Source organism: Phocoena phocoena, chromosome 4 (genome assembly GCF_963924675.1).
Source record: "Phocoena phocoena chromosome 4, mPhoPho1.1, whole genome shotgun sequence".
Lineage (NCBI taxonomy): Eukaryota > Metazoa > Chordata > Mammalia > Artiodactyla > Phocoenidae > Phocoena > Phocoena phocoena.
The window spans coordinates 12,295,248-12,317,777 of record NC_089222.1 but is presented as its reverse complement, the minus strand read 5'-3'; the positions used below and the strand labels follow the sequence as shown (position 1 = coordinate 12,317,777).

At 38.0% G+C, this 22,530-nt stretch overlaps 1 protein-coding gene across 5 annotated transcripts in view; it reads right to left on the bottom strand.

Moving 5' to 3' along the window:
* Positions 1 to 878: 878 nt before the first annotated feature.
* HACL1 (2-hydroxyacyl-CoA lyase 1) overlaps positions 879 to 22,530 on the bottom strand; it is a 41,554-nt gene continuing 19,902 nt past the window's right edge. For 2 of the 5 annotated variants that reach the window (XM_065876593.1, XM_065876591.1), the window contains 6 exons: positions 21,656 to 21,757; positions 12,081 to 12,235; positions 11,506 to 11,664; positions 10,572 to 10,679; positions 9,460 to 9,646; positions 1,002 to 1,034 (listed from right to left, as the gene is read on the bottom strand). In XM_065876593.1, the coding sequence (XP_065732665.1) occupies positions 1,002 to 1,034; positions 9,460 to 9,646; positions 10,572 to 10,679; positions 11,506 to 11,664; positions 12,081 to 12,235; positions 21,656 to 21,757 (744 nt within the window). Of the gene's footprint in view, positions 1,035 to 9,459; positions 9,647 to 10,571; positions 10,680 to 11,505; positions 11,665 to 12,080; positions 12,236 to 21,655; positions 21,758 to 22,530 lie in introns of all 5 variants that reach the window. The other 3 variants (XM_065876590.1, XM_065876589.1, XM_065876592.1) reach the window with 3 other exon arrangements.

Sequence of the window (22,530 nt, the reverse complement as noted above, 5' to 3'; positions counted from 1 at the left end):
TATTTCTTTAATATACATTCTTGAAATAGGCCCACTGGGTCAAAAGTTATGGGGTATGAACATTTTATGATTGCAAATACAAGCAACGCTAGAATTCCTCTGTGGAATTTGTACCAATTTCATCTTCTGCCCCAGCACAGCACTCCTCTCCTCACTTCACCCTCACCAAACACTGAAAATTATAATTTAAAAAGTGCTTTGCTAAGTGGCTGGGGTAAAAAAAAAGGTTTTTCTATTTAACTTACCTACTCATTTGTATTCATACTCATACTTTTATTGATCATTTGTGTTTTTCTGTTAATTATGCATTCATGCCCTTTCCCCATTTTTCTATTAGTGCATTAATATTTTTCTTATTTATAAGAGTTCTTTACATATTAAGGCTGTTGATTCTGTTGGTCTCAATGTGGTACACATAAACTAAGGTTGATAATCCAAATATACCCTGAAATTATTAGTTTGGGTGTGGTGTGACTTCTCCTTTGGCTTAATAAGTTCTTTCCTGAAAAACTAAACAGAACAAAAACCTAACTCATAAGATGTAGAACAAGCCCCATTAAATACTGGGTAGACTAAGGTTGGGTAGACTAAGGTATGAAGTGGTCAACGGATAAACTATGAAGGAGAGATAGTCTAGATACTCCAACTTACTGAACATGCCTCTACACTGCATAGTTCTGAAGCTTTTTTCTTCGAAGATGTTATTAAAAGATATGTGACTTTAAGAATGGATTTCCTTAAAAGAATACTGATGTGTCATTCAATAAACCAGTTATGATGCTATTTAATAAACCCCTCTTTCATCTGTAAATGGTTATTTCTGTGGTAGAATACTGGTATCTTTTTATGGTTTTAATCAATTCCTGCACTATAAAATGTCATTTAGAAATGTTTTTTATTTTTCTTTGCAGAACAATTTTAACATTATAGTAATTTTGCTGTGGAAAATAAAATTCCATCTTACAGGAAAGAGATGCCAAGTCACTCATTGGCATCTTTATTTACATATTAGAGCGGGTCAGCCAGTGAAAATCCTAGAAAAAGAAAAGACAACAAACATTCAGTCAAAAGAAATAACTGTGTCAAACTATATCCTGTTTTGCTTGCTCTAAAATCTAAAAGTCCCGTTATAACCACACTAGCCACAGTGGTGGTAAAGTGAAGTTTGTCTTTGGTCTAGAGCTTTTCCCAAAAAGGAGCTAAAAATCCATTAATGAATCTTGCTGTCTTGTCCTACAAAACAACCTAACACTACTTTCTGGATCTTCCCCCATTAACAATAATCAGGGCACAAAAAAACTAGAGTCTGAAAGAACCAGAAGTACATGCAAAAGAAGAGAGGAATTTACAAAACAGAAATTAGAGTCACAGATGTAGAAAAAACACTTATGGTTACCAAAGCAGAAAAGGGGGAGAGGGATAAACTGGGAGATTGGAATTGACATATATACACACTATTATATATAAAATAGATAACTAATAAGAACCTACTGTATAGCACAGGGAACTCTACTCAATACTCTGTAATGTCCTATATGGGAATAGAATCTAAAAAAAGAGTGGATATATGTATATGTATAACTGATTCACTTTGCTGTACAGCAGAAACTAACACAACATTGTAAATCAACTATACTCCAAAAAAAATTAATAAAAAAAAAAAAAAAGAGAGAGAGGGAATGAAGGAAGCCCAAAGAGGACCAAGAGCTCCCACGTCTAAGAAGAGCTTGAGAGGAAAAAGCAGTGCATGGAAGCCTTGCCCAGGACTAAAACCATCCTACCCACGTGGCCTGGACACAGGCAACTGCAGAGATTAGGTCTTCCCTGTATTTATAGCAGGAAGCAGCCAGCTACACCATGAATTGATGACAAATGGTAACCATTTATAGTTTGTTCTCTATATCTGTGAGTCTGTTTCTCTTCTGTTATATTCATTTGTTTTATTTTACATGCCACATATAAGTGATAATATACAGTGTTTTTCTTTCTCTGTCTGACTTATTTCACTAAGCATAATATCCTCTAGGTCTATCCGTGTTGTTGCAGATCACGGAATTTCCTTCTTTTTATGACTGAGTAGTATTCCATTGTATATCTATACCACATCTTCTTTATCCATTCCTCTGTCGATGGACATTTATGTTGCTTCCATACCTTGGTTATCGTAAATAATGTTGCTATGAACACTAGGGTGCATGTATCTTTTCAGACTTACAGATACAGACAACAAATTAGTGGTCACCAGTGGGGAGAGGAACAAGATACGGGTATGAGATTAAGAGACACAGATTACTATGTATAAAATAAATAAGCTACAAGGATATATTGCACAGCAGAGAATATAGCCAATATTTTATAATAACTTTATGAATAATTTTATAAAAGTATAATCTATAAAAATATTGAATCACTATGCTGTACACCTAAAACATGATACTGCAAAATCAACTATGCTTCATTTTTAAAAAATGACAAATGGTAATGGACACACAATCAATCAATGAAAAATAAACAGTTTAGAAACTATAATATATGGGGAATTCTACTGGAATGAAGATAAATAATGTTGAAGTGGTAGATGCAAAAAATACAAGGATAATCCTCATGGAATTATACAAGAGGAAATAAGAACTTGTATTCTCCAGCAATAGCCCCCAAATTCATAGAGAATTCAGAGAATAGACCATTAGAAGCAGATCATTTAGACAGGCATTAGCAGAGAAGGGACAATCAATTAGGGCCCTTCCGTGACTAACACAGGTCTCAAGTCTATTTTGTCTGTGTGTTCTGAATGTGCTTACCAAGCCCCTTGTGGCTTTAGTTTCCTTAGTGCTCTGATGCCCTGATGCCAGGAGGAGGGCATTCTGGTTGCAAAACTGACATCCCAGCTATTGAAAAGCATATACTCAGCTACAGATAAAATGACATGTGATTTTAAAACCTATCTATTGGGTGTCTAGCTTGCAGAAATCATTTCAACAAATAGTTTCTTTTTTTTTCAAGGCAATCAGTAAACCTACAAAGGTACTGAGTAGGTTCTGAAAGTTGTTAATCCTACCTGAAAACAGTCTGCCTGCTTGCTCCACATAAATCCCTGCTAATGCCACCTATGCCATCACCTTTCTGGCCTAGCCTTTCTGTGCTCCTCATCCCCATCACCATGCTTCTTCTTAAGTATCTCTTCTCTCTGCTATGAGAAGAGCCTGAGAGGCTATGCCAGAGCCTCTCTCTTTCTCTCTTTCTAAATTTTAATTGAAGTATAATAGACATACAACCTTAAATTAGTTTCAGGTATACAACATAATGATTTGATATTTGTACACATAGAGAAATGATCACTACAATAAACCTAGTTAACATCCATCACCACATAGTCACAGAAATTTTTCTTGTAATGAGAACTTTTAATATCTATTGTCTTAGTAACTTTCAAATATGCAACACAGTATTATTAACTAAAGTCACTATGCTGTGCATTACATCTCCAATGACTTTATAACTGGAAGCTTATACAGTTTGACCCCCATCACCCATTTTGCCCACTCCCCACCCCCCGACTCTGGCAACCACCAATCTGTTTTCTGTATCTATGAGCTTGGTTTTTTTGTTTGTTCTAGGTTCCATAAGAGAGATTATATGATACTTGTCTTTCTCTGTCTGACTTAAGTCATACAGCATAACGTCCTCAAGGCCCATCCACGTTGTTGTAATGCTAAGATTTCATTATTTTTTTATGGCTAAATAATAATCCATTGCGTATATATACAACACATTTTCTTTATCCAGTCATCCATTGTAGACTGTTTCATATCTTGGCTACTGTAAATAATGCTGCAATAAACAAGGAAGTGCACGTATCTTTTAGAGTTCGTGTTTTAATTTTCTTCCCATAAATACACAGAAGTGGAATTGCTGGATAACATGGCAGTTTTGCATTTAATGTTTTGAGGAAACTCCATATTGCTTTCCATAATGGCTGCATGTATTTATATTGCCACCAAGAGGGCACAAGGATTCCCTTTTTCTCTACATCCTTGCCAACACTTATTTCTTGTCTTTTGATAACAGCCATTCTAACATGTATGAGGTGATACCTCATTGTAGTTTTGATTTGCATTTCCCTGATGATTAGTGATGCTGAGCATCTTTTCATGTACCTGTTGACTATCTGTATGTCTTCTTTGGAAAAATGTCAATTCATATTTTCTGCTCAGTTTTTAATTGGATTGTTCTTTGCTATTGAGCTAAATGAGCTCTTTATATTTTTTGGATATTAAACCCTTATCAGACAATATGATTTCAAATATTTTCTCCCATTCAATAGGTTGCCTTTTTGTTTTGTTGATGATTCCCTTTACTATGCAGAAGCTTTTTAGTTTGAGGTAGTCCCGCTTTATTTTTGCTTTTGTTGCCTTAGCTTTTGTGTCAAATTCAAAAAATTATCTCCAAGACCAGCGTCAAGGAGCTTACTGTCAGTTTTCCTCTAGGAATTTTATTGTTTCAGGTCTTATATTCAAATCTTTCATCCATTTTAAGTTAATTATTGTGTATAGTGTAAGATCATGGTCCAGTTTCATTCTTTTGCATGAAAACTAGGTGGCTACCTAGTTTTCTCAACACCATTTAATGAAGAGATTGTCCTTACCCCACTGTATATTCTTTTCTCCTTTGTCATAAATTAATTGATCATATATGCATGGCTTTATTTCTGGGGTCTCTATTCTGTTCTATTGATCTGTCTGTTTTAATGCCAATACCATATTGTTTTGATTAATAAAATTTTGTATTAATTTTGTATTTTTGTATTGAAATCAAGTAATTTAATGCTTCCAGCTTTGTTCTTTCTACGATTGCTCTATTTGAGGTCTTTTGTGGTTCCACACAAATTTTAGGATTGTTTGTTCTATTTCTGTGAAAAATGCCATTAAAATTCTGATAAGAGATTGCACTGAATCTGCATATTGTTTTGGGTAGTGTGGACAGCTTAACGATATGAATTCTTCCAATCTGAGAGCATGGAATAGTTTCCATTTCTTTGTGCCTTCTTCAATTTTTTTCATTAATGTCTTATAGTTTTCAGTGTACAGATCTTTCATCTCCTTGGTTAAATTTATTCCTAGGTATTTTATTCTCTTTTTTTTTTTTTTTGCGGTACGCGGGACTCTCCCTGTTGTGGCCTCTCCTGTTGCGGAGCACAGGGTCTGGACGCACAGGATCAACGGCCATCGCTCACGGGCCCAGACGCTCCGCGGCATGTGGGATCTTCCCGGACCGGGGCACGAGTCCATGTCCCCTGCATCGGCAGGGGACTCTCAACCACTGCGCCACCAGGGAAGCTCTATTCTTTGTGATGCAGTTGTAAATGAAGTCGTTTTCTTAATTTCTCTGATAGTTTGTTGTTACTGTATAGAAACACAACAGAACTCTGTGTGTTAATTTTGTATCCTACAACTTTACTGAATTTATTATAATAGTTTCTCAGTGGAGTTTTTAGGGTTTTCTATATATAATGTCTCACCATCTGCAAATAGTAACACTTCTACTTCTTTGCTTCCAATTTGTATGCTTTTCATATCTTTTTCTTGCCTAATTGCTCTGGATAGGACCTCCAATACCATGTTGAATAAAAGTGGTAAGACTGAGCACCCTTGTCTTGGTCCTGATCTTAGAGGAAGCTCTAGCTTTTCACTGTTAAATATGATCTTAGCTGTGGGCTTGTGACACATGTCCTTGATTATGTTGAGGTATGTTCCCTCTATAACCACTTTGTTGAGATTTTTTTATCATAAATGTTGAATTTTGTCAAATGCTTTTTTCTGTACCTGTTGAGATGATCATATGATTTTTATCCTTCATTTTGTTAACGAAGTGTACCACTTTGATTGATTTGTAGTTATCGAACCATCTTTGCATACCTAGAATAAATCTCACTTGATCACAGTATATAATCCTTTTAATGTATTGTTGAATTTGATTTGCTAATGTTTTATTAAGGATTTTTACATCTACGTTCATCAGGGATACTGGCCTGTAATTTTCTTTTCTTGTGGTATCTTTGTCTGGTCTTGGTTATCAGGGTAAGGCTGGCCTTGTAAAAATGAGTTTGGAAGTGTCCCTTACTCCTTTAATTTTTGGAAGAATTTGAGAGGAATTGATATTAATTCTGCTTTTAATGTTTGGTAGAATTCACCAATGAAGCCATCTGGTCCTGAACTTTTGTTTGAGAGGTTCTGATTACTGATTCAATCTCCTAACTTGTAATCGGTCCGTTCATATTTTCTATTTCTTCATGACTCAGTCTTGGTAGGTTATATGTTTTTGGGAATTTATCCATTTATTCTAGGCTGTCAAATTTATTGGTATATAATTATTCATAGTAGTATGAAATTTTGTATTTACATGGTATCAGTTGTAATGGCTCATCTTTCATTTCTGATTTTATTTATTTGAGTCCTCTCTTTTTTTCTTGGTGAGTCTGGCAAAAGCTTTGTCAATTTTATCTTTTTAAAGAATCAGCTCTTAGGTCCAGTGGTCTTTTCTATTGTCTTTTTAGGCTCTATGTCATTTATTTGTGCTCTGATCTTTGTTATTTCCTTCCTTCTACTAACTTTGGGCTTTGTTTTTTCCCTAGTTCCCTCAGGTGTAAAGTTAGATTGTTTGATTTTTGTTGTTGTTGTTTTTTGAGGTAGGCTTTTACTGCTATGAACCTCCTTCTTAGAATTGCTTCTGCTGTGTCCCATAAATTTTGATATGTTGTATTTCCATTTTCATTTGTCTCAAAGACATTTAAAATTTTTTCTTTTGATTTCTTCTTCGACCCCTCAGTTGTTCAGTGGCATGCTGTTTTATCTCCACATATTTGTGAATTTTCTAGTTTTCTTCTTGTAATTCATTTCTAGTTTCACACCACTGTGGTTGGAAAAGATGCTTTTAATCTTCTTAAATATATGAAGATTTGTTTTGTGGCCTAACATATGATCTATCTTGCAGAACATTCCATGTGCACTTGAAGAATGTGTATTCTGCTGCTTTTGGATGGAATGTTCTGAGTATATCTGTTAAGGCCATCTGTTCTAATGTGTCATTTAAGGCGAATGTTTCCTAACTGATTTTCTGTCTGGATGAGCTATCCATTGATGTAAGTGGGTATTAAAGTCTCCTACTATTATTGTATTGCTGTCTATTTCTCCTCTTAGGTCTGTTAATATTTGCATATATATATGCACTCCTATGTTGTGTGCATAAATATTTACAAATGTTATGTCCTATTGTTGGACTGACCCCTTTATCATTGTGCAATGCCCTTCTTTGTCCCTTATTACAGTCTTTGTTTTAAAGTCTATTTTATCTGATATAAGTATTGCTACCCCAGCTTTCTTTTGGTTTCCATTTGTATGAATTATCTTTTTCCATTTCTTCACTTTCAGTCTCTTTGTGTCCTTATATCTGAAGTGAGTCTCTTATAGGCAGCATATAGATATGCCTCATTTTTATGCATTCAGCCACTCTATTTATTTTAATTCAAGAATCTAATCCATTAATACTTAAAGTTATTATTGATAGGTATGTACTTATTGCCATTTTGCTGTTTTCTGGCTGTTTTGTAGTTACCCTTTGTTTCTTTCACCAACGTCCTTGATATCTGTCTTATAGAAACAGAACTTCAGTAGAATTCTATATATTTCATAGTTTCCAAATTAATTTATATTTCATTGATTGTCCAGGTATCTGTTCTGCCCATTTGTCCACTGCCTTGTTCAAAAAAGAGAAAAATCTAACAGCAGATACATGTATAAAGAACCAAGACAGAAAATACTTGAAAAAAAGTAAAAACTGAAAACAGCAGCTGATATGTAAGGTGCAGGCATGGAGGCCAGGTATATAAGAGAAAGCAAAAGTAGCTGGATCAGAATCAGAGTACAAAGTATGAAAAGCAACTTAATCTGGGATGGGAGAGGAACATACTACACACTTTGTCATTTATTTTACTGCTATAGTCTACACTGTAGTTTTGCTTTAGAGGCCAAAGTAACTAACTCTGAATATAATTGCATAAGTTACCCTATTATAGTCTCATATCCCATTGTGCTTCCTCCTCCACTCTCTGTCTCCCAGCCACTTTGGCTTTCTTTCAATTCCTTGGACTTGCCGTGTTCCCTCCTGCCAAAGAGCCTTTGCACATCTTTTCCCTCACTTCTTTGCTGAATTTGTCCCTACTTATCCTTCAGCTCTCGGCTTAAGCATCACTTCTGAGAAGTCTTCCTTGTGACTCCAATATAAATTGAATTCCTTTGTGGGGTTTTTTGTTTGTTTGTTTAAATTTATTTTATTGAAGTACAGTTGATTTACAATGTTGTGTTAATTTCTGCTATACAGCAAAGTGATTCAGTTATATATGTGTGTGTGTGTGTATACACACACACATTCTTTTTCATATTCTTTTCCATTATGGTTTATAATAGAATTTTGAATATAGTTTCCTGTGTTATACAGTAGGACCTTGTTGTTTACCCATTTTATATATAATAGTTTGTACCTGCTAATCCTAAACTCCCAATCCATCCCTCCCCCACTCCCTCTCCACCTTGGCAACCATAAGTCTGTTCTCTATATCTGTCTGTTTCTGTTTCGTAGATAAGTTCATTTGTCATATTTTAGATTCCACATACAAGTGATATCATATGGTATTTATCTTTCACTTTCTTACTTCACTTAGTATGATACTATCTAGGTCCATCCATGTTGCTGCAAATGGCATTATTTCATCCTTTTTTATGGCTGAGTAGTATTCCACTGTATGTATATGTGTATATATATATATATATATATATATATATATATACATACTACATCTTCATCTGTCACTGGACATTTAGGTTGATTCCATGTCTTGGCTGCTGTAAATAGGGCTGCAGTGAACAATGAGGTGTGTGTATCTTTTCAAATTATGGTTTTCTCCAGATATATGCCCAGCAGCAGGACCGCTAGATCATGTGGCAAATCTGTTTTTAGTTTTTTGAGGAACCTCCATACTGTTTTCCATAGTACGGAAATTTACATTCCCATCAACAGTGTAGGAGGGTTCCCTTTCTCCACACACCTCCTGGGTTCCTTTGTTTTATGTTCATTCAGAACTGGGTTTCTTTTCTTCAGAGGAATTGCCTCACTCTATTGTGATACATTCAGTTGAGAGGTGACTGGACTGCACTCTCCTACTGGACAGTAAACTCCATGAAGTGAGGTCCGAGCCTGGTTTGCTCACTATGCTATTCTTAGCACCTGACACAGCACAACTAACACATATCTCAACAAATATTCATTGAACAAACAAATGAAAGTGACAAGCTCAGAAACAGTTTAGACAGAACTCAGTAAATGACAGGGTGTTCTATTTGGCAGATACTTTTGGGGGTGGGAGGGGAGATGCATTTCTGCTTTCTGCTTAGCAGTCATCTTTACCTGGGCTTTCCGCATGGCTTGCGGCTCAATCATGATGTTGATAAGAGAGGGTTTAGTTGTGTCTGCCAGGCTCTGCCTCAGGGATTTCTGGAGTTCTTCTGGTGTTTGTACAAAATACCCTTTGCCTCCAAATGCAATCATGACATGCTCGTAATGTGAGTGTGGCAGAAGACACATTGGAGGGGCCCTGAAAAAGAAGGTCACAAGTCAATAGAAAAAATTCTCTAAAATAATTTGTGGAAAAATTTCATCTAAAATGAAGGCATGCTTTTACGTAAACTGAGATGCCAGTATATTAAACTTTCCATACATTTTTTATTGTATGTATAGCAATGTGCAACAGAACTTTCTGTGATGATGGAAATTTTTATATCTGTGCTGCCCAGCATAGTAGTTACTAGTGACCTGTTGCAGTGAGCACTTGAAATGTGACTAGTTAAAAAGAGGAAATGAATTTTTAACTTAAACAGCCACATGTGGCTAGTGGCTACTATACTGGGCAGTGAAGGCTACACTATCAACTATTATGAATCCCCCCTCCAAAAAAAAAGAGGAGAAAAGGAATGGTTACTACAAAACAGCAAATAACAACAAAACAACAAACAGAGTCAGCGAGGCATAGCAAACATACCCACAGCCTCTCCCCTGGGGCTGACTAACAGATTCACAACTTCCTCATCCCACAGCCAGCCACAATACTGTCTCAGTTTGGCTCTGTCATCAAACGACCAAGATTTAGCTAAGTGGTAAAAGGAAGGAAGACCTCTATATCATAAACAATACGTAAGCATCTATATTCCTACATGGTGTAGTAGGAATAGTAGGACTGGTAGCATTTGCAATAAGCCTTTTCATTAACAAGGCTTAGACATGAAACTCATTCACCTGAGCCTTCAGTGGCTCCCTGATCATAAACTATTCATTGAAGTGCCAGTCAAGGATGGTTGTGCAAAAAGGAACCATGCACACAGGGTTCCTGTCCTTTAGAGCAGCTGACCATGAAAACAAGCAATACTGACACCACAGAAGCAGGTTTCCAGTATAGCAGACTTTTTAAAGAGAGATTAAAATAGATGAGAAAACATAAATATACACTGTTCTGGGTTACTTACACTGTAGTAGCATCTCCAAATTTTAACATTTCCTTCCAAGTATCTGTATCAAAACCTTGGTAAATTCCATTATTATTCACCACCAAAAGTATGATTGGCAAGTTGTACCTAAAATTGAGAGCAAAATATAAAGGAAATCATTTTTCATTCTGAAGCAATTTCTTTTCATTGGATTGAAATTTTAACTTGAAAATGGATAGTTTTCTATAAGCTTTTTTGTAATATTACAGTAAGACCAAAAATTAAGCATTTGCTATCCTAATAAAGACTATCAAATTATTAACAGAAACATCATGGAGCAGTAGAAAGAATGCAAGGTTAGTGGTTGGCAGACCTGGTCCCACCACTATGCAGCTACGGACCTCAGGCAAATGACTGAGCTTTTCTGACCCTTGGTTTTCACAGATCTGGGAGTTAATAAGAATGACACCTTCCATACTTAATTCCCTCTGAAGCACTTGTTCCTCACAACTGTCCTATAAGGTAGGAACTAGTATGACTCCTATTCCTACTTTAGAGGAGACTTAGGTTTGGTTAAGAGACTTAAACCCTAGTCACCTGGGTCTGATGTGGTCAAGCCAGTATTTAAATCCAGGCCAACTGACCCAGAGGCTGTTCTTTTAACCACCAAGCTCTGCTATCTCCCTGCAGAAAACAAGCTTTTATCAGACCAGAACTTTTTTTTCAGTGACCTAAAAACTACTCCCCAGTTTTGCAGGTTTGGGGCATATGGTAGAGAGATCAAGAACATGCTGTCCTGGATGAGACAGACCCCAGGGTATTTATACTAGTATTCTCAGGACACAGCACACTGCCGTGCACGGGGCACCTGGCACATGGTGAACGCTTGGTAACTATTTGTTAGGCAAGTGGGTCTTGGGTATAATTTTTCATATTTTGGAGAAAGAAATGCTGACTCAAGATGCTGTTTTACCTGCAGATGGTTTCCACTTCCATGCCAGAAAATCCAAATGCACTGTCTCCTTCCACACAGATGACCTGCTGCCCTGGGTTTCTATCTTTAGCCACTAGAGCAGATGCAATGGCAAAACCCAAACCGACTCCCATTGTTCCAAAAGTACCAGCATCAAGCCTGTTGGGGAACAGAGCTACAATGAAACCCTCTGGGGCATATCACAGATGGTGGAGTTGGCACAAAATCTAGTCATTTTTACATGGCTCATGGAAAAATAAAGAACAATAAAACATTCTCCTTAATATTAAGTTTTTAGACTGTGAGGAACTAATTTGTTAAGGATAAGCAAATGAACGGGAGAAATCGCTCATGATTTCTTGGAAGACTGTGAATATATCCTCCGAACACTGAGTATACAAATTACCACATGATCTCAGGACATACCAAGCATAGAAACACTACAAAACGTCACCTACGAATACTTTTATGAAGTATGTCCTTACACTGGCTGTGTATAATTTTCAAATGTTTTCTCAATCTGCTTTTTGTAGTTTCTAATTTAACACGTTCCAATTCATTATGATTGCCTTTACCTGTGACGAGGAAGGTAGTTTTGAAGCACAGTGCGCCCAATATCCATAGTATTTGCTCCTTCGCTCACCACAAAACAGTCTCTGGGCAGTTGTTCTTGAATGTGGTAGAATACTGTGTAGTAATTCATAGGCAGGGATTTTTTGAAAGCTAATTCCTAAAATATCAGAGGGAAATAGAATCAAATTAAATTAATATACAGTGAAAGTAAACAGCATCAATAAGCTACTTTCAAACTTACTTGCAACAGCCAAAGGCTATGAAATTCCCAAATGGCCACTAGATGATGACTCTGAGAAGCTAACTGATCTGTCAACAGTCCTAGGGGACAGGCTAAGAAAAACGGGTCCCAGTCCCAATTTGGGACACAATCAAATAAGGCAGGAAATATCCCTCTTCCTGGAGATCCACAACGCACACTAGCATATTAAAGACTAAGACGTCCTATAGTAAAGATAGCTGAAGACACTGGGTTAAGCAAAACTAAACAGTCTTATTTGAGCACTTTCAGGGAAACACTGCCTTAGAAAAACTGAAAATTTTATTCTAGAATATTTTCATCTAAAATATGACCCTACATTTAAAATTAAAAGTGAATTTGGGGTTTTAGAAAATCTATTCTTTCCCCACATATACTGGAAAGGGGATATGCTTCACCCACTACTCTGGAGGGTCTCTAAATGGAGGGGAAACAGAAAGGTTACTGTCCTTGTCTAGCCAAATGCCTTTTAGAGCTTCAGCAGCAAAGCCCCACTGCCTCTTCACCTGTACTACTTTGGTCTGCTGGAGATTATACCCAAGATGGATGAGGGACCCTCCTATACTCATGCACCAGAGAAAAGAGGCAAGATCCTTCCATCTTAAACTAAGGTGATTCCTATGGAAAAGAAGGAATTAATCACTATACCATTCAGGAAAGAGAACAGAGACTGGCTCCTGTTGGGAGAAAGTCATTGATTAAACTTCCAAAAAAGAAAGAATCATATAGAGACAACTCTACTTGTTTGGAAAATGCAAATTTATTCCAAGACGACTGATATATTAGGGAACAATATGAATATAGCTGGAATTTCGTATTTGCTTATTCATGATTCCATCAGTTAGAAACACTACATGAACACAGAAAACTACACCCAGCTGAACCAAGATGCAGAGGAATACACAAAACAGCAAAAAAAATCAGAACAGCTGGAGAGGAACTTCAAGATGGCAGAAGAGTAAGACGTGGAGATCACCTTCCTCCCCACAAATACATCAGAAATACATCTACATGTGGATCAACCCCTACAGAACACCTACTGAACGCTGGCAGAAGACCTCAGACCTCCCAAAAGGCAAGAAACTCCCCACGTACCTGGGTAGGACAAAAGAAAAAAGAAAAAACGAGACAAAAGAATGGGGATGGAACCTGAACCTCGGGGAGGGAGCTGTGAAGGAGGAAAGGTTTTCACACACTAGGAAGCCCCTTCGCGGGCGGAGACTGCGGATGGCAGAGGGGGAAGCTTCGGAGCCACGGAGGAGAGCACAGCAACAGGGGTGCGGAGGGCAATTCCCGCACAGATGATCGGTGCCGACCAGCATTCACCAGCCCGAGAGGCTTGTCTGCTCACCCGCTGGGACGGGCGGGGCTGGGAGCTGAGGCTCGGGCTTCGGTCGGATCACAGGGAGAGGACTGGGGTTGGCTGCATGAACACAGCCTGAAGGGGGCTAGTGCGCCACAGCTAGCTGGGAGGGAGTCCGGGAAAATGTCTGCAGCTGCCAAAGAGGCAAGAGACTTTTTCTTGCCTCTTTGTTTCCTGGTGCGTGAGGAGAGGGGATTAAGAGCGCTGCTTAAATTAAATTAAATTAAGAGCACCAGACACGGGCGCGAGCCGCGGCTAAAAGCGCGGACCCCAGAGCCAGGCATGAGACGCTAAGGCTGCTGCTGCCGCCACCAAGAAGCCTGTGTGCGAGCACAGGTCACTATCCACACCTCCCCTTCTGGGGAGCCTGTGCAGCCCGCCACTGCCAGGATCCCGGGATCCAGGGACAACTTCCTCGGGAGAATGCACGGCACGCCTCAGGCTGGTGCAACGTCACGCGGGCCTCTGCCGCCGCAGGCTCGCCCCGCACTCCGTGCCCCTCCCTCCCCCGGCCTGAGTGAGCCAGAGCCCCCGAATCAGCGGCTCCTTTAACCCCGTCCTGCCTGAGTGAAGAACAGATGCCCTCAGGCGACCTGCATGCAGAGGTGGGTCCAAATCCAAAGCTGAACCCCAGGAGCTGTGCGAACAAAGAAGAGAAAGGGAAATCTCTACAGGCAGCCTCAGGAGCCGCAGATCAAATCTCTACAAGCAACCTGATGTACCCTGCATCTGTGGAATACCTGAAGAGATAACGAATCATCCCAAATTGAGGAGGTGGACGTTGGGAGCAATGATATACATATTTTTTTCCCTTTTTCTCTTTTCGTGAGTGTGTATGTGTATGCTTCTGTGTGTGATTTTGTCTGTATACCTTTGCTTTTACCATTTGTCCTAGGGTTCTGTCTGTCCGTTTTCTTTTTTTTTTTTAGCATCGTTTTTAGCACTTGTTATCATTGGTGAATTTGTTTTCGTTGCTCTCTTCTTTCTCTCTTCTTTTTTATTACTTAAAAAATATTTTTTAATAATTATTTTTTATTTTAATAATTTTACTTTATTTTATTTTATCTTCTTCTTTCTTTTTTTTCCTCCCTTTTATTCTGAGCTGTGTGGATGACAGGCTCTTGGTGCTCCAGCCAGGCTTCAAGGCTGTGCCTCTGAGGTGGGAGAGCCAAGTTCAGGACACTGGTCCACAAGAGACCTCCCAGCTCCATGTAATATCAAACGGCAAAAATCTCCCAGAGATGTCCATCTCAACAACAAGACCCAGTTCCACTCAATGACTAGCAAGCTACAGTACTGGACACCCTATGCCAAACAACTTCAAGACAGGAACACAACCCCATCCATTAGCAGAGAGGCTGCCTAAAATCATAATAAGGCCACAGACACCCCAAAACACACCAACAGATGTGGACCTGCCCACCAGAAAGACAAGATCCAGCCTCATCCACCAGAACACAGGCACTAGTCCCCTCCACCAGGAAGCCTACACAACCCACTGAACCAACCTTAGCCACTGGGGACAGACACCAAAAACAACAGGAACTACGAACATACAGCCTGTGAAAAGGAGACCCCAAACACAGTAAGTTAAGCAAAATGAGAAGACAGAGAAACTCACAGCAGATGAAGGAGCAAGATAAAAACCCACCAGACCTAACAAATGAAGAGGAAATAGGCAGTCTACCTGAAAAAGAATTCAGAGTAATGATAGTAAAGATGATCCAAAATCTTGGAAGTAGAATGAAGAAGATACAAGAAACATTTAACAAGGACCTAGAAGAACTAAAGAGGAAACAACAGTGATGAACAACACAATAAACGAAATTAAAAATTCTCTAGAAGGGATCAATAGCAGAATAACCGAGGCAGAAGAACGGATAAGTGACCTGGAAAATAAAATAGTGGAAATAACTACTGCAGAGCAGAATAAAGAAAAAAGAATGAAAAGAATTGAGGACAGTCTCAGAGACCTCTGGGACAACATTAAACGCACCAACATTCGAATTATAGGGGTTCCAGAAGAAGAAGAGAAAAAGAAAAGGACTGAGAAAATATTTGAAGAGATTATAGTTGAAAACTTCCCTAATATGGGAAAGGAAATAGTTAATCAAGTCCAGGAGGCACAGAGAGTCCCATAAATCCAAGGAGAAACGTGCCAAGACACATATTAATCAAACTATCAAAAACTAAATACAAAGAAAAAATATTAAAAGCAGCAAGGGAAAAACAACAAATAATATACAAGGGAATCCCCATAAGGTTAACAGCTGATCTTTCAGCAGAAACTCTGCAAGCCAGAAGGGAGTGGCAGGACATATTTAAAGTGATGAAGGAGAAAAACCCACAACCAAGATTACCCAGCAAGGATCTCATTCAGATTTGATGGAAAAACTAAAACCTTTACAGGCAAGCAAAACCTAAGAGAATTCAGCACCACCAAACCAGCCTTACAACAAATGCTAAAGGAACTTCTCTCGGCAGGAAACACAAGAGAAGGAAATGACCTACAATAACAAACCCAAAACAATTAAGAAAATGGGAATAGGAACATAAATATCGATAATTACCTTAAGTGTAAATGGATTAAATGATCCAACCAAAAGAAATAGACTGGCTGAATGGATACAAAAACAAGACCTGTATATATGCTGTCTACAACAGACCTAGGGACACATACAGACTGAAAGTGAGGGGATGGAAAAAGATATTCCATGCAAATGGAAATCAAAAGAAAGCTGGAGGAGCAATTCTCATATCAGACAAAATAGACTTTAAAATAAAGACTATTACAAGAGACAAAGAAGGACACTACATAATGATGAAGGGATCTATCCAAGAAGAAGATATAACAATTGTAAATATTTATGCAACCAACATAGGAGCACCTCAATACACAAGGCAAATGCTAACAGCCATAATAGGGGAAATCGACAGTAATACAATAATAGTAGCGGACATAAACACCCCACTTTCACTAATGGACAGATCATCCAAAATGAAAATAAATAAGGAAACACAAGCTTTAACTGATACATTAAACACGATGGACTTAATTGATATTTATAGGACATTCCATTCAAAAACAACAGAATACACTTTCTTCTAAAGTGCTCATGGAATATTCTCCAGGATAGATCATATCTTGGGTCACAAATCAAGCTTGGTAAATTTAAGAAAACTGAAATCGTATCAAGTATCTTTTTTGACAACGTTATGAGACTAGATATCAATTCCAGGAAAAAATCTGTAAAAAATACAAACACATGGAGGGTAAACAATACACTACTAAATAACCAAGAGATCACTGAAAAAATCAGAGAGAAAATTAAAATACCTAGGGACAAATGACAATGAAAACACAACCACACAAAACCTACGGGATGCAGCAAAAGCAGTTTTAAGAGGGAAGTTTATAGCAATACAATCTTACCTCAAGAAACAAGAAACATCTCAAATAAACAACCTAACCTTATACCTAAAGCAATTAGAGACAGAAGAACAAATAACCCCAAAGTTAGCAGAAGGAAAGAAATCATAAAGATCAGATCAGAAATCAAAGAAAAAAGAAATAAAGGATATGATAGCAAAGATCAATAAAAATAAAAGCTGGTTCTTTGAGAAGATAAACAAAATTGATAAGCCATTAGCCAGACTCATGAAGAAAAAAAGGGAGAAGACTCAAATCAACAGAATTAGAAATGAAAAAGGAGAAGAAACAACTGACACTGCAGAAATACAAAGGATCATGAGAGATTACTACAAGCAACTCTATGCCAATAAAATGGACAAACTGCAAGAAATGGACAAATTCTTAGAAATGCACAACCTGTGGAGACTGAACCAGGAAGAAATAGAAAATATGAGCAGACCAATCACAAGCACTGAAATTGAAACTGTGATTAAAAATCTTCCAACAAACAAAATCCCAGCACCAGATGGCTTCACAGGCGAATTCTATCAAACATTTAGAGAAGAGCTAACACCTATTCTTCTCAAACTCTTCCAAATATAGCAGAGGGAGGAACACTCCCAAAGTCATTCTACGAGGCCACCATCACCTTGATATCAAAACCAGACAAAGATTTCACAAAAAAAGAAAACTACAGGCCAATAGCCAATATCACTGATGAACATAGATGCAAAATCCTCAACAAAATACTAGCAAACAGAATCCAACAGCACATTAAAAGGATCATACACCATGATCAAGTGGGGTTTATCCCAGGAATCTTCAATATATGCAAATCAATCAATGTGATACACCATATTAACAAACTGAAGGAGAAAAAACATATGATCATCTCAATAGATGCAGAAAAAGCTTGTGACAAAATTCAACGCCCATTTATGATAAAAACCCTTCAGAAAGCAGGCATAGAGGGAACTTTCCTCAACATCATAAAGGCCATATATGACAAACCCACAGCCAACATCGTCCTCAATGGTGAAAAACTGAAAGCATTTCCACTAAGATCAGGAAAAAGACAAGGCTGCCCACTCTCACCACTATTATTCAACATATTTTGGAAGTTTTAGCCACAGCAATCAGAGAAGAAAAAGAAACAAAAGGAATCCAAATAGGAAAAGAAGAAGTAAAGCTGTCACTGTTTGCAGATGACATGATACTATACATAGAGAATCCTAAAGATGCTACCAGAAAACTACTACAGCTAATCAATGAATTTGGTAAAGTAGCAGGATACAAACTTAATGCACAGAAATCTCTGGCATTCCTATACACTAATGATGAAAAATCTGAAAGTGAAATTAAGAAAACACTCCCATTTACCACTGCAACAAAAAAAGAATAAAATATCTAGGAATAAACCTACCTAAGGAGACAAAAGACCTGTATGCAGAAAATCATAAGACACGGATAAAATAAATTAAAGATGATACAAAGAGATGGAGAGATATACCACGTTCTTGGATTGGAAGAATCAACATTGTGAAAATGACTATATTACCCAAAGCAAACTACAGATTCAATGCAATCCCTATCAAACTACCACTGGCATTTTTCACAGAACTAGAACAAAAAATTTCACAATTTGTATGGAAACACAAAAGACCTCGAATAGCCAAAGCAATCTTGAGAATGAAAAACGGAGCTGGAGGAATCAGGCTTCCTGACTTCAGACTATACTACAAAGCTACAGTAATCAAGACAGTATGGTACTGGCACAAAAACAGAAATATAGATCAATGGAACAGGATAGAAAGCCCAGAGATAAACCCACACACATATGGTCACCTTATCTTTGATAAAGGAGGCAGGAATGTACAGTGGAGAAAAGACAGCCTCTTCAATAAGTGGTGCTGGGAAAATTGGACAGCTACATGTAAAAGAATGAAATTAGAACACTCCCTAACACCATACACAAAAATAAGCTCAAAATGGATTAAAGACTGAAATGTAATGCCAGACACTATCAAGCTCTTAGAGGAAAACATAAGCAGAACACTCTATGACATAAATCACAGCACGATCCTTTTAGACCCACCTCCTAGAGAAACGGAAATAAAAGCAAAAACAAACAAATGGGACCTAATGAAACTTAAAAGGTTTTGCACAGCAAAGGAAACCATAAACAAGAACGAAAAGACAACCTTCAGAATGGGAGAAAATATTTGCATATGAAGCAACTGACAAAGGATTAATCTCCAAAATTTACAAGCAGCTCATGCAGCTCAATATGAAAAAAACAAACAACCCAATCCAAAAATGGGCAGAAGACCTAAACAGACATTTCTCCAAAGAGGACATACAGAATGCCAACAAACTCATGAAAGAATGCTCAACATCATGAATTATTAGAGAAATTCAAATCAAAACTACAGTGAGATATCATCTCACACCGGTCAGAATAGCCACCATCCAAAAATCTACAAACAATAAATGCTGGAGAGGGTGTGGAGAAAAGGGAACCCTCTTGCACTTTCGGTGGGAATGTAAATTGATACAGCCACCATGGAGAACAGTATGGAGGTTCCTTAAAAAACTAAAAATAGAACTACCATACAACCCAGCAATCCCACTACTGGGCATATACCCTGAGAAAACCATAATTCAAAAAGAGTCATGTACCACAATGTTCATTGCAGCTCTATTTACAATAGCCATGACATGTAAGTAACCTAAGTGTCCATCAACAGATGAAAGGATAAAGAAGATGTGGCACATATATACAATGGAATATTACTCAGCCATAAAAAGAAACGAAATTGAGTTATTTGTAGTGAGGTGGTTGGACCTAGAGTCTGTTATAGAGAGTGAAGTAAGTCAGAAAGAGAAAGACAAATACTGTATGCTAACACATATACATGGAATCTAAAAAAGAAAAAAAAAATGGTCATGAAGAACCTAGGGGCAAGATGGGAATAAAGACACAAACCTACTAGAGAATGGACTTGAGGATATAGGAGGGGGAAGGTTAAGCTGGGACAAAGTGAGAGAGTGGCATGGACATATATACACTACCAAACGTAAAACAGATTGCTAGTGGGAAGCAGCTGCATAGCACGGGGAGATCAGCTCAGTGCTTTGTGACCACCTAGAGGGGTGAGATAGGGAGGGTGGGAGGGAGGGAGACACAAGAGGGAAGAGATACGGAGATATATGTATATGTATAATTGATTCACTTTGTTATAAAGAAGAAACTAACACACCACTGTAAAGCAATTATACTCCAATAAAGATGTTAAAAAAAAATCAGGAACAACTTTCTCACAATCAAAGAGAAAACACTATCCATATACAAAGACTTTAAACAAAAATTGCCAAATCCTGCAGAAGTGGCTCATTTTAGTGCTAACAGTGGATGGTTTGGTAGTTTCATACATTACTATATATTTCAAAGCCTTCAGCTATCAGGCAGAGCCATGAGTGCAGATAAGGAAGTTGCAAAAGAATTTCCAGCAGTGATACAAAAGTTAATTGAAAAAGAAAGCTACAAATGGTCTCACTAACATAAAATGAAATGAAATGAAATGAAATAAATGTGAGGGGATGGATGTGTTCATTAACTAGATGGGACGAACTCTTTCACAGTGTGTTTATCAATGCACCATGATGTACCTTTAAATATCTTACAATTCTTTACGTCAATTACACCTCCACAGGGACTTCCCTGGTGGCTCAGTACTTAAGAATCTGCCTGCCAATGCAGGTAACACGGCTCTGAGCCCTGGTCCGGGAAGATCCCACATGTCGCAGAGCAACTAAGACCGTGCATCACAACTACTGAGCCTGCACTCTAGAGTCCGTGAGCCACAACTACTGAGCCCACATGCCACAACTACTGAAGCCCAAGCACCTAGAGCCCTTGCTGCGCAACAAAGAGAAGCCACCACAATGAGAAGCCCGTGCACCACAACGAAGAGTAGCCCCCACTCACCGCAACTAGAGAAACCCCACGCACAGCAACAAAGACCCAATGTGGCCAAAAATAAATAAATTAATTAATTAAAAAAAAATTATACCTCAATAAAGTGGAAATTAAAAAAAAACGAAAAAGGTGGCTATACATTAGATCAAATTTTCAGTTTTGATGAAACATCTATTATAAATGCATGCCTTGGTGGACTTATATCTTACAGGACAAACATGCCCCAACATGCCCCAGGATTTAAAGTTCCAAAAGATCTCTTGTGATTTGGTGCGAAGGTCAAACTGAGGACAAGGAGCCACATCCATCCACATTGGCTCTTACGACTCTGTCCAATGTCAGATCCCCTCTTTCCACGGCTTCACGGTAACTCACGAGCTATAACCTTTCCAATGCCCACTTCCACAAGAAACTTCAGGTGCCATATTTATTGTAATACATATATGAATGTGTGTGTGTGTATCTTACACGTTATGATTTTAGGAATGCAAATGTCATGCTACGACAGAACTAAATGAACCATGGCCCTGAAGTATTCTTGAGTTTCAGTGGGTCCCATATTACCTTGGATAAAGCTTCATTGCTCTTCATTTTTTCTCTCAGAATTTTCCACCACTTGCTCTCAGGAGGATACTGCCATGGTGTTTTATCAAATTGTTCTAAAAGCTAAAAAGCAGAAACTTTTTCTTTCCTTTTTGAAAATAAATCATATTAGCATAAAAATCTCTTCTAAAAAAGACAACACAGCTACAGTATCCTACCTTTCACATCACTCATACTCTGTTTTTCCTCTGGGCAGTAAACAACTGATAGAAGATAAATAGGTACCACGGAAAGCTTCTGCTTGGTTCAGTGACGACTTCTACCAGAAACTGGGATCCCACAAGACACAGCAGAACTGTAACCCCCTCCATACTTCACAGGCAAGGGGGCTTGTAAGCCTTCCTCTGCCTCTGACAACAGAAGGAAAATCACCCTGCCAAAGAACCCCTGCAAGAAGACTCATAGCCCCAATACCTAGGGATTCCCATGATACAGATACCAAATGCTCCAGAGTGTTTTAATATTGGGGATTACATCCTAATTTTGTATAATCATGATAATGATACCAATTTGTATCCAAAGTCATGTAACAAATGTGCCTATGTTTTATCTGTCACAGTGAAATGTATAAATTATATACAAATAATAAGAATCTGGATAAGTCACTGATTACAGTTTGAAGAGTAAAAATCTCTTTATTGCCTAAAGAAATACTAAGTTAGATTTTTTCCAGTACATAAAGCCATTTCTTGGCTGTAAGTTCAGTTCCTCTGGAAGCTGTATTATAATCTTTCAGACAGCTGAAATCAGTTTGCCGACTGAATGCCTTTAAATTTTCGATCACCTTTCAAAAATGCTTAACTTACCCACATACAAATTATCTATACATAAGGAGT